Source organism: Pan troglodytes, chromosome 9 (assembly GCF_028858775.2).
Source record: "Pan troglodytes isolate AG18354 chromosome 9, NHGRI_mPanTro3-v2.0_pri, whole genome shotgun sequence".
In the NCBI taxonomy this organism is placed as follows: domain Eukaryota; kingdom Metazoa; phylum Chordata; class Mammalia; order Primates; family Hominidae; genus Pan; species Pan troglodytes.
In genome coordinates, this window is record NC_072407.2 from 29,025,417 (window position 1) to 29,044,222 (window position 18,806).

General features: G+C 34.6%; 1 protein-coding gene across 2 annotated transcripts in view; it reads left to right on the forward strand.

The window, feature by feature from the left end:
* Window positions 1-18,806, forward strand: part of LUZP2 (leucine zipper protein 2) — a 580,933-nt gene that overhangs the window by 470,123 nt on the left and 92,004 nt on the right. For both annotated transcript variants that reach the window (XM_009460116.5, XM_521872.8), the window contains exons 8-9: window positions 8,779-8,853; window positions 15,286-15,453. In XM_009460116.5, coding sequence (XP_009458391.2) covers window positions 8,779-8,853; window positions 15,286-15,453 — 243 coding nt within the window. The remainder of the gene's footprint in view (window positions 1-8,778; window positions 8,854-15,285; window positions 15,454-18,806) is intronic.

Below are 18,806 nucleotides of genomic sequence, written 5' to 3' on the forward strand. Positions count from 1 at the left end.
CTGCCTTAAAGTGTTTTTCTGCTATATTCAACATATAGACTATCTAGATATTGATTATCATCGTCTAGTCTTGTGTGTGACTTTGAATCATATATACATATATTAATAACTGGTGAGATTTTATGTTGCGATGGGGATTGTGGTTGATATATTACAGAGACTCTGGATTTTATCTCTTGAATATTTTTAATTGTTTTTCTAGAATGCTGTTAAAATACTGGTAATCAACTTGATTTGTGTACGGTTTGTTTTATTCTTTGCCTATTGCCAGTACTTAAAAAGTTCAAGGTAGTACCCAAGCTCCTCTTATTTAATTGAGCTAAACCTCCAAAGATGTGTCCCCACCCCTCCCAAGTTCTGTCTAGGTTTGATTTAGATTTTTTTAAGGTAGGTTCGAAATAGGCCTTATTCTAGGGCAGGGATCAAAAAACATTTGCTGTAAGTGAACACACAGTAAATATTTTAGTCTGAGCAGGCCATATGGTTAACTACTGAATTCCACCATTGTAGCACAAAAGCAACTAGACAATACTCAAACAAATAAAGGTGGTTGTGTTTTAATAAAATTTGCATACAAAATCTGTTGGTAAGCAAGATTTTGACTGTGGGCTGTAGTTTGCCAACAGCTCTTTAGTGCTTAGCTATTAATCTAAAGACTGCTGTTTTGATTGCCTGTGGTGTTAAGAGTTTATGGGTGTCTCTGGAGCTCTACTATCCTTCTACGGTGCTTAACCTTGAGTTTTTCTCTTCTCCTCCCAGCCATGTAGAATTTGTTCTATTATTGCCCTTGTATAATTTATTACCCTGGTATGTGTAGACCAACTCTCAGCCAAGGATGTACAGGAACACTCCTGTTACCCAAGCTGATTTTTGGGAGCCCCACCCCTGCTCACTTCATATTTCTCTGATGCCCTGTCCCGCATATGGTAGCCATTTAATCTGTTCTAAACTCTGCTTTCCGCCTCAATAGCTCAGTGCAACTGCAATGATCATCTTGGGCCATTGCTCTTCGCACCTTGGTTAAGAAATTGCCATCAGGCAGAAAGCTGGTGCAGTCATGGGGCTTACCTAGTCAGTTTCCTATATTTCAAGGTTGATAGCATGGCACAATTGGTTCATAGTTGTTTATAGGAGGAGGGCTAGTCCAATATTGATTACCCTGTCATCTCTGTCATGTCTAGAAGCAGATAATTTGAATCCTTTTTTTAAGTTATATTTTAGGTTTGAGAGTACATGTGAAGGTATGTTGCATAGGTAAACCCTTGTCCTGGTGGTTTGTTGTACATATTATTTTGTCACCCAGGTATTAATCCCAGTACCCAATAGTTATCTTTTCTGCTTCTCTCCCTCCTTTCTACTCCTCCTCCCCACTCAAGTAGACTCTAGTGTCTGCTGTTTCCTTCTTTGCGTTCCTAAGTTCTTATCATTTAGCTCCCACTTATAAGTGAGAACATGCAGTATTTGGTTTTCTGTTCCTGTGTTAGTTTGCTAAGGATAATAGCCTAATCCTTCTTTAAATATCAAGAAATATAAATATCTAACTAGAATTTAAGAAAAAAATATTTCTTTACATTAACTGAAAATGCAGGGTTCATTGATTTCAGGCATGGTTTGAATGAGTTTTTCATGTCACCAAAGCCTGCTGTATATTTATTTCTTATTTTTTATGTTTTATTTTATTCTATAGGACAGTATAGCCTCATGCTGTTCTCTTTTATCCCAGCAATAATGTATATTTGAGTTTAGGCCTAAACATCTTCATATTACTCTGCAAAGAGAAATAATATACTGTATCTTCCCTTAGATGAAGAAGAGAGACAGCTTTTATTCCAGAAAACATCAGTAAATATCTTCTAGTTTCTGCATAAAGTCATTTAAGTGCCTAAATCAATTTTCAATTATTTAACTAGAGAGTTAAGAGTTGAGATGGAGTGATTGCTTTAAGAAATTACGTCTCCATCTTTGCAACTGAGCATTGAGATCTCACCTAGCATGTATGGCTACAAAAGAATGTGAGGCAGAATGGATGAGAAAGAGTGGAGTTGTTACTCACATTTTAGGAGGCCGGTCCATCTCATGACTTGTTCATCTGGTTTTCTGAGTTTTGGTGGGAACACACACACGCGCGCGTACACACACACGCATACACTTTCTCTTTCTTGAGGAATTCTAGGAATTATCTTAGGAATTAAGATGAACCATGCATTTGTACTTTATGTTCTTAGAGCCTTAAAAATGGCTTACCGAGCTGAATTATAAAATCTGTTAGAATTTTATTTTAGAAACTACTACTTGGAAAACTCCTGCATCTTCTGTGTCTCTGGTAGGTTTACTATCTTTGATAATGAGAATTTTGGAGCCAACAGCATTACTTTTTACAGGCAGCTACCAGAGGTCTTGGAACAAAATTTTCAGCTCAGCCAGGACAAATAAGTTTTAAGGCTCCACTATCAGTGCTTTTTTTCTGCTGTTGCATCCCCTACCCTACCTTTATATCACATTCATGCAGCATTTTATCATATATTTTTTCCATAAACCTGATATGTCTTTAAGATTTTATTACTTTTAATGTGAAATTGTCTCACATCCTTTTCAGAGGAAAGTAAGGTATAGTTTTATATTCCATAAACCTCCGTGAAATTTATCAGAGAAATTAAAATAAAGACAACTGGATAGTTTTACCTAGAGGGAATGGGGTGAAGGAAGAATTTTTAAAAATTGTATCAAAGAGTTATTTCAGAATCATTGAATTACAAATCTAACATATGACTGATGAGTCAGAACTTCGCAAATTTAGCTAGTTGCCAAAATTGTATAAAATTATTCACTGAAATTTCAACAAAATGTAATCATCTAGCCTCACATCCTTTTTCTTTTCTGCTTCATCCAACACAGTTATACCTTCATGTTTCCTAGAAGAAAACAGAGTTTGTGCACAGAACACGCTACTGGTGCTATCCTTTAGAATCTAGCTCTACTTAAGGTCCATTCTGAGAAAAAATAACAAGTAACACCTCCTTGGAGCACTACACTTAGAGTGAGCCAGAAACAAAACCAAGCTCCAGCTTTTTATGGTCTGTAAAAATTTGAAGTTCTACATTTTCGTAATTGTTAATAAAGTGTATTAAGAATTTACATTAAGAATGTGGTACATATACACCACGGAATAGTAAGCAGCCATATAAAGAATGAAATTATGTCCTTTGCAGCAACATGGATGAAGATGGAGGCCATAATCCTAAGCACATTAATACAGGAACAGAAAACTAAATGCTACATATTCTCACTTATAAGTAGGAGATAAGCATGGAGTGCACATAGACATAAATATGGGAACAATGGACACTGTTGTCTACTAGAGCAATTATCCTCAACCTTTGTGGCACCAGTGACCAGTTTCATGGAAGACCATTTTTCCACGTACCTGAGATGGGGTCGGGGAGGGGTTTCATGATTATTCAAGTGCATTACATTTGTCATTAGATTCTCATAAACAGCATGCAGCCTAGATCCCTTGCATGCGTAGTTCACAATAGGGTTCATGCCGCTATGAAAATCTAATGCTGCTGCTGACCTGGCAGGAGGTGGAGTTCAGCTTCGCTCACTTGCCAGCTGCATACCTCCTGCTGTGCTGCCCAGTTCCTAACAAACCACAGAGCAGTACCAGTCTGTGGCATAGGGGCTGGGGACCACTGTACTAGAGGGTGGAGGGAGGAGGTTAGGTTGAAAAACTACCTACTTGGTAGGATAGTCACTATTAGCATGATGGGATCTATATTGCAAACCTCAGCATCATGCAATATCCGCATGTAACAAATCTGCACATGTACGCCCTGTATCTAAAATAGAAGTTTTAAAAAAATTATAAAAAAAAATTATGGCTACTCTGTATGATTTAATCCAGTACCTAATCCTTTCCAAACTGGAATCAAAGTATTACAACATGGGATGGTATCTGCAAGTCCTTTTATTACTTTTTCTTATTCTTTTTGTCAACTCTGGTTTCCCAAGATCTCTTGGCTGGATTTTTACCAGGTAAAAAAAGGTAAATCATTAAAACCCTGGGCATGGCCAGGTGCAGTGGCTCATGCTTGTAATCCCAGCTCTTTGGGAGGCTGAGGCAGGCAGATCATCTGAGGTCAGAAGATCGAGACCAGCATGGCCACCATGGCAAGATCCTGTTTTTACTAAAACAGTACAAAAATTAGCTGGGTGTGGTGGCATGCACCTACAATGCCAACTACTTAAGAGGCTGAGGCACAAGAATAACTTGAACCCAGGAGGTGGAGTTGCAGTGAGCCGGGATCATGCCACTGCACTCCAGCCTGGGTGACAGCAGAGTGAGACTCCGGAAAAAAAAAAAAAAACACTTGGGCATGAATGACAATAAAATTTTCAAAGGCAAATTTGCTATTTTTGTTGGAATTTATTCTTCCTGCCCTGATACAAGCTTCCTGAATTGTTATTGATTGCCTTTATGATGAATTTATGACAAGTAATATAAACTATATTACTTATCATATAGTCATATATTACTATTGAACTGGTACTACTCTAAGTATTTTACAGATATTGACTAATTTAATTCTCCCAACAAGCCTATAAGTTAAGTACTATTATTCATCTTTAAAGAAGAGGAGACTGAAGCATGGGGAGATTAAATATTTAAGTAGTAAAAATTAATAAGGGGTAAAAACTAGTACTCCAATTTCAATGTGAACTCCAGTGTTCATCTCCAACCACATTTGTTTTGCTGTCTCTCTAAAGTGAAAGACAACAATGTTGTCCTTCTATTTTTGAGTATGTTCCTTCAATACCTAATTTATTGAACATGAAGGGATGCTGAGTTATATCAAAGGCCTTTTTCTGTGTCTATTGAGATAATCATGTGGGTTTTTTTTCTTTAGTTCTGTTTATGTGATGAATTTACATTTTCTGATTTGTGTATGTTGAACCAGCTTTGGATCCTGGATGTAAAGCCAACTTGATTGTGGTGGATAACCTTTTTGATGTGCTGCTGGATTCGGTTTGCCAGTATTTTATTGAGGGTTTTTTCATTAATGTTCATCAGGGATATTTGTCTGAAGTTTTCTTTTTTTGTTGTATGTCTGCCACGTTTTGGTGTCAGAATGATGCTGACCTCATACAATGCATTGGGGAGGAGTCCTTCCTTTTCAACTGTTTGTGATAGTTTTAGTAGAAATAGTACCAGCTCTTCTTTGTACCTCTGGTAGAATTCACCTGTAAATCCGTCTGGTCCTGGGTTTTTGTTTTGTTTTTTTTTTAATTTTTGGTTGGTAGGCTATTTCTTACTGCCTCAATTTTAGAACTCATTATTGGACTATTTATGGATTCAGTTTCTTCCTGGTTCAGTCTTGGGAGGGTGTTTGTTTCCAGGAACTTATTCATTTCTTCTGAATTTTCTGGTTTATGTGCATAGAGGTGTTCATAGTATTCTCTGATTTTTTTGTATTCCTGTGGAAGTCAGTGATGGTATCTCCATGATCCCATTTCTGTTGTGTCTTCTCTCTTTTCTTCTTTATTAGTCTAGCTAGTATTCTATATATTTATTAGTTTTTTTTTTTTTTTTTCAAAAAAACAGCTCCTGGGTTCATTGATTTTTTGAAGGTTATTTTGTGTCTCTAGCTCCTTCAGTTCAGCTCTGATCTTGTTATTTCTTGTCTTTTGCTAGCTTTGGGGTTTGTTTGCTCTTGGTCCTCTAGTTCTTTAAGTTGTGTTGTTACGTTGTTAATCTGAGATTCTTCTACTTTTTTTGACCTGGGCTTTTGGTGCTATAAATTTCCTTCTTAACATTGCTATAGCTGCATCCCAGAGATTTTGGTACATTGTCTCATTAGTTTTAAATAACTTCTTCATTTTTGTCTTAATTTCATTATTTAGCCAGAAGTCATTCAGCAGCAGGTTGTACAATTTCTGTGTAGTTTTGTGGTTTTGAGTGAATTTCTTAGTCTTGAGTTCTGATTTGATTGTGCTGTGGTCTGGGAGATTGTTTGTTATGATTTTTAGTTATTTTGCATTTACCGAGGAGTGTTTTACTTCCACTTATGTGATCAATTTTACAGTAAGTGCCATACAGCAATGAGAACAATGTATATTCTGTTGTTTTTTAATGGAGAGTTCTGTAGATATCTATCAGCTCTGCTTGATCCAGAGCTGAGTTCAGTTCCTAATTATCTTTGTTAATTTTCTGTCTTGATGATGTGTCTAATATTGTCAGTGAGGTGTTAATGTCTCCCACTATTATTGTGTGGGAGTATAAGTCTCTTTGTAGGTCTCTAAGAACTTACTTTAATAATCTGGGTGCTCCTGTATTGGGTTAGCTCTTCTTGTGGAATTGAAACTTTTACCATTATGTAATGCCCTTCTTTATCTTTTTTGGTCTTTGTTGGTTTAATGTCTGTTTTGTCAGAAACTAGGATTGCAACCTCTGCTTTTTTGTGTTTTTCATTTGCTTGGTAAATTTTCCTCCATCCATTTATTTTGAACCTATGTGTGTCTTTGCACATGAGATGGGTCTCTTGAAGACAGCATATGGATGGGTCTTGACTCTTTATCAACGTTGCCATTGTGTTTCTTTTAATTGGGGCATTTAGCCCATTTACATTTAAGATTAATATTGTTATATGTGAATTTGATTCTGTCATGATGCTGAAACTAGCATTTTCTTACACACATTAATTAAAAAGGGAATTTTTGCATAAATAGTTCTATGTATTTATGACAGATAATGTTTCTACTGATAAAATGAAATACATGTGATTTAAATATAATTTATAAATTCTTGTTTCTTTCAGCCTCTGAATTTGGGTTTCTGTTTCACAAGAGAAGCTAATTAACCCATATAGATATGGCTTATCAGGAATACTGTTGTGATTAAATAAATTTTACCAGATATCTAAACGATAAGAAGAAAATCATGCTTGGAATTTTTAAGACCTTACAATATAGATAAACTTAGCACTTTTGAGGTAAAATAAGGCCAGTATATCCAAAGCATATTGAGCAAGGGGCAAGTGGTAGGAAAGAAAGATTGAGAAGGAGAAAATAATGTTGTGCATTATTTATTATGGTAAAACATATGATTTTTAAATCAATGAATAAATAGGGAAAATGTGCATATGTGAGTTGCCTGGGGGCCAGTGATCTTGGCTGGGCTGAAGTATGACTCTAGAGATCCACCAGCTTGCTTATCCACCAGCAGTTTGACTGTAAGCTGGGTTTATTGTAAATATTTAAAATATTAATATGTTGATTAATATAACCTCTCACATGCTCTATTCCGTTTTCTAGCTTCACTTTCTTGATAGCAACTGTCACTATCTGATTTTATATATGTATATTGTGTCTCTTTTTAAAGAGAAGGATTTCTTTTTCTTCATTATTCTACAATTAGTTCAGAGAATGGTTTTTGATTTATATTAAAAGATGAGTAATGTTTGCTGAATTATAAAATTATTGAATGAATGTTGACACCTAATAAAATGGCAGCTTTCCTATAGAAAATTAAATGCATTTTATTATTCTTGCTCTCAGCAGATACCACAATCAACTGGAAGATGTAAACAATTTAAGAATATAAGTTTGTAGATTATTTAGAGAAAGTATTTGTTTTTGCTGTTGTTGTTGTGGTTGTTGTTTTAAGTAATCTTGGCAATTCTCATGGCCCAGCACAGTGCCTGGCATAGTGAAGAACACAGAGATTAATCAAAGGATGAATGGATAAATGGAACAATAATGGAATAAAGCAAAGTGGTGCAAATGCTATATGTATACAGATAATGGAACTTCCAACTCTTCACATTCCTAATTTGAACCTGGCTATTATGGTGTAGAATAAGTATTGCCATCTCTAGTTTAGAAAAGTCAAGGGCTTTGCCCAGTATCACATAGCTGGGAAGTGGTGGAGGCGGGATTTGAATATATAAATTCCAAATCTGAAGGTACTGCTTTTTTATTCTAATAGCGCAATAATGATACTTGTAATGGTATAGAGGTATGGTAGGATAGAGAAGTGTATGGGATTAAAACACAACAACAAAAATAGAGTACATATTAGTACATTTGTCTGCTTGGGCTGCCATAACAAAATACCATCGACTAGTGTAAAAATAAAAATTTATTCTCTCTCAGTTCTGGATGCTAGAAGCCCCAGAGTAAGATGTCCATATATTTAGTTTCTGGCGAAGGCTCTTCCTGGCTTGTAGACAGTGCCTTCTCTGTCTGCCCTCACTTGGCCTATCCACCTGTGAACACAAATAAATATCTCTGTTGTTTTTTTCCTCTCCTTACATGAACATATGTCCTATGGAATTAGGGCCTCACTCTTGTGACTTCATTTAATTTTAATTACCCCCCAAAGTGCTGTGTCTCCAAATACAGTGACAATAATGAGTTAGGCCTTCAACGTATAAATTTTGGGGGCATAAAATTCAGTCTATACCAACTAGAAATATAAGTGATGGATCTAAATCACAAGTGTTCCTAGGGACTTGAGTTGGGCCCTTGAAATTAGATGTTTTGGTCTAGTGAAGCATTTAGTGCATATTCATCCAGAACTACCATTTTCTGCATATTAAATATTCTGCACATCAAATTATCATGATATATAGTATTTTTAAACTGAATTCTAAATGAATCTTACAGGACACTTTTTTTGTTCTTTTCTCTCTTTTTACAATTCTTTGGCAATATATGACAGATGCTTAAAGTACAGAGGGAAATTGAAGAATTTATCTAGATTTATCTCTTATTTTACAGGCGCAGCAGCTTACTGATCTGGAACAAAAATTAGCTGTAGCCAAAAATGAACTGGAGAAAGCAGCTCTTGACAGGGTAAGTCTACATTCATGAACCATTACAACTGTAGTTTTAGCAAAAAAAAAAAAAAAAAAAAAAAAGTTAAAGTATGCTCATTGCTTTTCTTGATTTATTAATGTGTTTCCAGATGCTGTGTATATAAGATAGTTACAGAATTCAGGAAGGTTTGATATCTTCTTTGGAATCCAACTATTTCTTTGTTTTTGCTGCTACAGTAAACTGACTGAAGGTTCAGTCTTTGTGAGTTCATGGCTCCATTTTTCACCTCACTGGTATATTTATTCCATAATACCATGAATAAACATGCTTTAAAGCATCAACTAAGGCACTATATATTAACTCTGGGTGAATGAGTTATGAAGCAAAAGGAAGTAATTATTGGCATCAAATTGTTATAACCAGTTTTTGAATGCATGTATCTTTTAATTTATACTTATCTATATTTACATAGAAACATGCACCAGAACACTGAATATAGCAATATTATTTATTAATAATAAATGGAAGTAATTTAACTGTTTACTGTAAGATAATGCACCTATTTTTATATATTTTCTATACTCAAATTTGGAAATAGTAATTAAAATATAATATTAACAAATATACATAAATGTGTTTTATCAATATTGATATACCTACAACATATAATGTTCAGTGAGAAAAGTAGAATTATATGTATAATATTTAAGTTGTTTAAATACACAAAACACATTTTTAAAAATTACATACAGTGTAAAAAGATAACGTGTATGTAGAAATTTGACGTATATATAGAAAGATACAGTCACATAAAATTCATGGATATAATTGCGTTTGGGGAAAAACAGTAAAATAACACCAGGGATGTTTACAAAGAGCACTTCTACTGTGCCATAAATATTTTATCCTCCAATAATTGTACACATACAAGCAATCTTTAATTCATACACCACATATATATACATTTTATCCATTACATACATGCATTATATATGTACACATGTAAACTTCCATTACATATATGCTTTACATATGTATGTATACATACATTAGATATAGGTAATAAATATATGTATGTTGCACATATGCCCATAATATGTATGTATATGTATACTATGTTTAACATTATAGAAAATGATATATGTAACAAGTATATATGTATTTTATTATCAAAATTTTGCTTTTAACACTTAATTCAAATAGATATTTACTTGATATTTATTATGTTGCTCTCTATCTGCTTCGATTGTTTTTAATTTTTTTTAAATTAAAGAAAATACTCTGATGTCAAGGGCTTTCTATTTTTGTGGTCACAGCTTAGTAACCATTTATTTGAGAAAATTAAGCAAGTAAGATGATTGCAATTATAAACTTATTTTGCAATAATTCATTTATTTTGCAATAGTACACTGTATACATTTAGCAATTTTGTAAGGAAAGTAGCTTACCTTCTAACCATCAGTTTGTACCATAGTTATTTTAGTATAAAATAGAGGGGAGCTTGCCCCTATTTTGTGAATTAGGTCAAGTATAATTTGTCTTATTAAGATCCCAGCATTATAAGATTTTAAAAAAATTTATATAAAACAAATTTATACCAATTTAAGCTAATCTCTGACCATATCCAACTTATGCCAATTATTACTTTTAATAAATGTATATAACTCATTATAACATTGATGGAATCAGAGAATCAGAGGCATATATAATTCTAAAGCTCAAGTAGGCCACCTTTGTTTTAGTCCTTTCTCTGCCATTCCTGTACAGTCGCTGCAATATGGTTTAAATCCTATAAAATCATTAGATTCCCATGATTCTGAAGCAGCTTGGTCTTCTCTGAGTTGTTACCCTCTCTGGCTCTTGGAATATTCTTCGTTATATTAAATGTTCTCCCGATTTGACTTCACATAATCCTTTTAGTCAGTCAATGACTAAATAGCTTTGAAATGCCTTTTTTGTGGCCATCCTATGCTAGGTACAAGGGAAAATAGAAAATATATGAGACAAGGTCTTGGGTCCCATATCTCTCACAATTTTGTTTAGCACTAACAATTAGGGAATAATTGTATACTGAGACATGAGGCAACAGAAGCACAGAGAATGGATATGTATTTTCTAAGTACCTGTGGGTCATAGGGCACGGTATAGTCACAAAACACTTTATTTTGCAACTGGAATTTGGCCTGAGTCACAGAGCTCAGGGTTAGTGTAGAGTTGTTCCTCCATCTTTAGTTGTACATATTCTTACCCATTCAATGCTCTTCTCCTCCCAATTCCACCTCCCAACCCCTGTCATTTTGTCCCTAAATTTCAGGATGAGAGGCTGATGTTGTAGTGGTTAAATAATGGTCTCCAGAGATAGTCTACTTGTGTTCAAATCATGACTCTTTGACTGAATGACCATGTTCAAATTCCTCAAAATCTTTATGTCTCACTGGAAATAACAATAAACTTTATTTATAATGGTGATGAGAAAATTACACATAGCCAAAAATTACAGTACTAGGTACAATGCCTGGAAAACATTCATTAATTAAGCTTAGAAGTTATTATTGTTACTGAATGAGATCACAGACTGCTTCTCTGTGATAACAATTCCCTCTTTAACCTTCAGATCTTGTCACGCCTTTTAGTAACTATAAATGCCTTTCATATTACTGGAGGCTGATTTTAACAAATCTCATGTAAGATACATATGAGGTTCATAAACTGTAGCCATAAAGTTAGATAGAAATGCTAGTTGACTTCAAAATGGATAAAAACTACAGTTTAATGAAATAGATTTTCCCCTCTCTCCATCATCTTTATATGAGGCTTTTAAAATACTATTTGAGTATTTAGTTCCCAAGAATATAATATCTGGAATTCAAATAACCTTAAGTACTTCATACATATTATGAAAAACTCTTAACACTTCAACTTGATTCTTATGACATATTTAATGAAAGAAGTCTCAGTTTAGTATCTCAGTATAAACAATAATAATATCAAGAGCTAAGAATCAGCCTTGAGTTTCCCATCAGTTATTTATTTGGCAGTATCTTATGAATTATATATAGTTGGCCTCAGCTACTGGAATATAAAAGAAGCTTTATGCTAAGAAAAATCTCTCAAACTTTTACACTAAAAATGTTTGTATAGTATCTGTCCCTCACACCCGGGAAAGCATATATTATTACATCCATATTACAGATGACATAGGTAGGGTAGGTGACCTACACAGACTCCAATGACTGAGTAATACAGAATGAGAAATCTTTTTGCAACCACACAGTGTTTGGCACATAGCAGGAATATAATAAATACTTCTTAATTAAAAATAAAGACCTGACCTAAATGAATAAACATTCTAGTCATCCCACATACATGGGACCTGAATATCACTGGAGCAGAGGTCTCAAAATATTGAATGACTTTCCCGGGCTCTCTGAGCTGATTTCATGGCAGAAATAAAGTTAGGGAGAAAGTGTTTGGCCTCACAGTCTCTCATGGTCTTTCCAAAGCTGGCAGTTCAGGACTTGGTGTCTTCATTTAAAAGAGTTAAGGTAACATGAAAAACATCTTGTAAAGTTTCATTTATGTAGAGTTTAGATATTAGGGGCACAGTTGTCTTTGCAAGGTATATCTTGTTGTCCCCAGACAAAATGCATTTTTTCTGAGAAAAGTACTAACACACACCAAAAAAATCTACCTCCTAAATTTTCCACCATCTTAAGATCACATATGAGAAATACTTTCTTATAAACTTTTCATACTATACAGTGTAAATGGTAGTATTTTTTAATATATGAAATAATTTCTTATCTAATATACAAGATAAAATGATAAATATTTCATTATTTTCTCTTGTAACAAAACACTAACCTATATTCTCTGGAGGGTTTGCTTAATTTTTTATATAACAAGCGTGTGTTGTGTTAGAAACTGATGATGCCACAGAAAGGATACCAGCCTTCAAAAAAGTTTGTTAAAAGTGAACATTAAACATAAAAACAACAAGATAATTTGAAATGATGGTAAGGACTAAATAAGATATAAAGGTAGAAAATATAATAACAACTTTAGGAAAGAAGGATTCCTGGAAAGGTTGATAGGGGCTGTTTGCATGAAAATAGTTCGTGAGCTGAGACATACATTTTAAGTGGCAGTTTCTATATGGGTATTTGGAAGAAGGGTTCTGCAAGCAGAGGAAGCAGCATTTGTAAAGGCTCTAATATGGAAATGAGTTTGGGATGCTTGAGGGTCTATACACAAAGGATATTGTGATAAACAGAGCATTTTCATTAAGGAACTTGCATTTTACTATCACATTTTAAAACAAGTAGGAAAAGTGGTGTGCTGCAGGGAGCGGAAAGACAGAGCAAAAACAAGACTGGCTGTACATGGTTTACATCATATTTCATTAGGTGACAGCTTGTTTTAGCAAACTTCAAAGTAAACAGTAGCCTGCAGTTGAAAACAAATGACACCTAACAGTATAAATAAAAATGTAATGCCATCGTGGTGTAAAATCATCCTCTGGGTTTTGCTCATGGAACTGAGTAGTATGAGTAATAGGCTCTGTTAAGTTAGAGGAACTTAATGGGCATTAGGTAAGGGGTGGGCAATTCGGACCTGAGGGTTTCTCCCATTTTTAGACCATATAGGGTAACTTTGTGACCTTGTCATAGCATTTGTAAAATGTCATGGTACTGGTGGGGGTGTCTTTTAGCATGCTAATGCATTGCAATTAGTATACAATGAGCAGTGAGGATGACCAGTGGTCACCCTCATTGCCATCTAGGTTTTGGGGGTTTTGGCTGGTTTCTTGACTGTAATCTGTTTTATCAGCAAGGTCTTTATGACCTATATCTTGTGTTGACCTCTTATCTCACCCTGTGCTTTGAATGCCTAACCTGGGAATGCAGCCCAGTAGGTCTAAGCCCAGCCCCTTTTCAAGATGGAGTTGCTCTGGTTCAAACGCCCCTGACGCTGTTACCTAACAAGGCCCAGAGGAAATGAGAGTTTTATCAGAGACAAATTTGTTTTTACCATTATGTGGGGAAATCGAGTAGAGATATAGGCTAATCTGAGAAACACAAGAATCTACGTTGCTATGGCAACGATTCTAAATACAGAAAGTTGATGCAGAAAGAAAGATGGCAAGTTTCATCAACAGAGTAAACAGACAACCTACAGAATAGGTGGAAATATTTGCAAAGTATGCATCTGACAAAGGTCTAATATCCAGCATATACAAGGAATTTAAATTTTTAAGAGAAAAACAAACAACCTCATTAAAAAATAGGCAAAGGACATGAACAGACACTTTTCAAAAGAAGACACACATGTGGCCAACAAGCATATGAAAAAAGCTCAATATCACTAATTATTAGAGAAACGCAAATCAAAATCACAATGAGATACTATCTCACACCAGTCAGAATGGCTGTTATTAAAAAGTTAAAAAATAACAGATGGTTGTGAGGTTGCAGAGAAAAGGGAAGACTTATGTAGTTAGTGGGAGTGTAAATTAGTTCAGCCATTGTGGAAAGCAGTATGGCGATTCCTCAAAGAGGTAAAAGCAGAACTATCATTTGACCCAGCCATCCCGTTACTGGGTATACACCAAGAGGAATATACATTTTTCTTCCATAAAGACACATGCATGTGAGTGATCATTGCAGCACTATTCACAATAACAAAGACATAGAATCAACCTAAATGCCCTTCAATGACAGATTGGATAAATAATATGTGACACATATACACCACGGAATAGTATCCAGCCATAAAAAAGAATGAGATCATGTCTTTTGCAGGAACGTGGATGGAGCTGGAGGCTATTATCCTTAGAAAACTAATGCAGGTACAGAAAACTAAATACCCACCACTCCCACAAGGGAGCTAAATGATGAGAACTTAGGAAGACAAAGAAGGAAACAACGGATGCTGGGGTCTACTTGAGGGTGGAGGATGGGAGAAGGGAGAAGAGTAGAGAGGAGTAGAAAGGATAACTGCTGGGTACTGGGCTGAAGACCTGGGAGATGAAATAATCTGTACAACAAACCCTCATGACACAAATTTACCTATTTAACAAACCTTCACACGTGTCCCCAAACCTAAAATAAAAGTTAAATAAAGATGGTAACTTTCAAAAAAGGATATTTTCTACATCAGAGTAACCTAGAGTATATTTCCTTTCCTGCAAACTATCATGGTGGAAATCATGTCAATTCAAGAGAAAGTAATAAGACATATCTTTGTATTTCAGTGTTCAAAATATATCATGAAATGCATTAGCTCCTAGAAACAGACTGAGTGTGGATATAAAAGTATGTCATAATAAAATTTATAAATTAGGCAATTACATTTGAAAAGTGATATGTATTTTTGTGGGGAGTATAGGCTAAGAGGAAAGGGAGAATGCAGGCAGATAATTGATGAGCATAGCTAAATGTAAATATGTTAATGCCTCTTTTTTTGTAGGAGTCACAGATGAAAGCAATGAAAGAGACTGTGCAGCTCTGCTTGACATCTGTTTTCCGTGATCAGCCTCCTCCCCCTTTGAGTTTAATCACGTCAAATCCAACTCGGATGTTACTCCCACCCAGGAATATTGCCTCTAAGCTTCCAGATGCAGCGGCCAAAAGCAAGGTACCTACCTTTTATTTGCGCTTTGTAAAGTAACAGCAAGTAATGCGTTGTCTTTAAAGCCCAGTATATATAATCACCAGAGTGGATTCAAGTATGATAACAAATCCATTGAAAGATTAGGAGGAAAATGGAAGGTAGTAACCCAGCTTGTAAAATCTCCATAGTCACTAGAAGAATGTCGGAAGGGAGCTTTTCTTTCGTAGAGAGCCTAGCTGATTCTTAGGCAGAATCATCTAATTGTTTAACTAATAATGTCTAAACAAAAACTAATAATGTTGGAATCAGTTAAAAGAGAATATCTTGTATTACATTGAAATAAACATCACAGGTTTGATATGGGGAATATTTTCTTCTGGGGCACAAGTATCTTCAGAAAGGTAAATCGTTTTTTTTTTCTTAAGTCCACAACTCTCAACACTGGCTGCACATTAGAATCTTAGTGTAAATATTTTTAAAAGTGTGCTTAGGTGTATTTACATTAAAAAAAAGCCTTACTCCTGGGGTTTTTCCCCCAGACCTATTAAATTAGATTTTTTTTTTTGAGTTAGACTCCAGTTATCAGTAATTTTTCAAAGTCCCAGGGGATTTTAAGGTGCGTTCGAGTTTAAGGACAACTCATTTGAGCAAATCTTCCTCCAAATTCCCTCCACCAACCTACTTTAGACAAAACAAAGAACATTTAATGGTGCTTTTGTTTCAATCTTCAAAAACTTCAATTTGTAGGCCCTACATACATTGAAATAAATCCTGAGAGCCAGAAATAATCTTTGGGGAAAGGAGTTTTGTTTTGGGCAGTATGTTGGAAAGATCTAGTTCTCTGATCACTTGTCTGAGCATCACGTGTTATTAAAATGAGTGCTATGGATACCAGCCTGACTTCTAAATGCAAATCTCAAGGGTTGAATGCAGAAAAACTTAAGAACCACTAATGCAAATACCTAATGATGTGTTACATCTGGCTTTCTTACTGCTTATTTCTGAGATTTCCTATTTTTGAATTAAAGTGGGTAGATTAGGGAAATGCTATTTTCAGGATGGAGAGTCAGAAATAATAGAATGAAGTAAATCTTCTGATATACTGTTTTTATGTGTAACTAGTCAACTTATGAACTACAAAGATTTAGTCTGTATGAGATCCTTATGTAATATTAATGTTTCTCTTTTAAAAATTATTCAAAACAACGTATTTAACTATATCATATTATTGTCTGTGTTTTTATATGTAAATTATATATTATACATATATATATAATTGTGAATTTTAAAAGCCACAAGTTCACGAAGGGAGGAGCACAAAATTGCAAGGGTTTACTAGAAAAAGGTTAAAAATAATTAATATATTAGTACCCCCACCATTTAAATTTATTGTTTTTATTATGGTGCATACCTGTTACATTCAGTGTTAGAACTATAGCTTAAGTTTCTGCTGAGAGTCTTCAACGAAGTCCCTCAGATACCCTTTCATCATTACCCTTTGTAAAATCGAGATGCTGGTTTCTCTCTGAGTGAATTATTTCTTACCCTCCCAGTTAGAATTATTTTTTCTCTCCTCAGTGCTTGCTTTGACAGCTGAGTGTTTACTACTCTTGGCCCTTGGTCATCCCTTGAATGTTACCTCTGCATATGTCTTCCTTCTTCAGAGAGATGTCTGTGCTTAGCTCATTGATCTGTTTAATGTTATTTAGTGTCCAGAATGATGTTTCTAGAAAATTCATTTGAAATACTTGTGGTATGCCCTTCTTCTTCTTATAAATTTTCTTATAAATTCTTATAAATTTTACTTATTTGGAATTTAGAAAATTATACATTATTGTTTGTTTAGTGTTTTGTATTCAACTACATTGTTTTTCTTCTATGTACCAGTACTCTGCTAGTAACTAAGACAGCAAATTTCAAGTGACACAGCCCTCAACTTTTGGAGATTGCAGCCTAATTTTCTGCAAGAGACAACAAGAAAACTGCAGGATTTGTTCTTAGTAGTAGATCAGGTCATCTTCTGTTTGTTTCCTTGTTTGTTTTCTAGATACCTGGATACAAACACACAGGAGATGACGTATCTTTTATGTCTTTGTTATGATATTATATATTTGTTATGTAGAAAATAATATTCTTTCGAATATATAAAAAGTCAAGGTAGAAACCAGGGGATCCGATCTGCATTTTGCGTAAAACGACCCCAACTCCCAAACTAAAGTAGAAACAAATAAACCATGTGACAATCTTCTGACCTATGTAGGAGAGGATGGTGACCTACTTTATGTCACCAACACTGAAAATAGTATTCGAAATGTTATTGAGTCATAATAATTGTCATGACCTAGTGACTAAATGGGAAGCATGAAGGCAGGAAATCAAGAATAAAAGTCCTTGCATTCATTCACTATGATGTAAAGGGCAAGAGGAGGTTTTAAAAGGGAAGCCAAACTGGTTTGTTTTTAACCTGCTATGTTTTGGGTTTCTGTCATAAAACCAAGTGCCCGTATCCAGTAGATGATTATGTATTTAAATCTGGAACTGAGGGAAGACATCTGAATAAGGATATTAGATTAGATATCATCACAATGAATAGGGTTAAATATTGGAAATAAATAAAATTACCTGAAGAGACAGTATGGAGTGAAAAGAGATGAGGTCTGCAAAGTCACTAGACATGAGAGGTAACATGAGTATGGTTTTGTGTGTAAGCTAACAGATGGAATATTTATGACAAAAGTGCATTTATTCCCATTATTTTGCTGAGATACTCTGTAATGTATATTTAAGCTGAGAGCCATGACTTTTCTATGTCTATTTTGCTATTGCAAAAAATAGAGCATGCATGTCACTGTGTTTATTCAGAATGATAAATACTCCAGTGGTCTGTTGGAGCTGGCTTATACATGCTTGCAAAAGTTGACTGTTAAATTTACATAATTTGTACTATTCAGCTGTTAAATACAGGCATTATTAAATATTATATTATATATACTTACAATTAAATAAATTCTACCAATGGCAATGTGGTAAATACCAAAGCTACTATATAGTGCCATAATCTGTGCTGTTCAGGATATTGTATATTTTGAATCTGTATAGTGGAAATACTATATAATAGTATACTACTGTATATCTCTTTGCAATTTGTGTTCAATGACATCATGTTAGCAGATTGAAATTGGTAACATTTATACTGTAGAAATTGACTAACACTATAAATCAGGGTCCTCCTAACCCACAGAGCTAGTGAATAGCATGCCTCTGTGTGTGTGTGTGTGTGTGTGTGTGTGTGTGTGTGTGTGTGTAACATTTAAGATAGGATTACTTGGCATTATAGATAATATACAAAAAAATGTGACTAACATTTTTTCTACTGC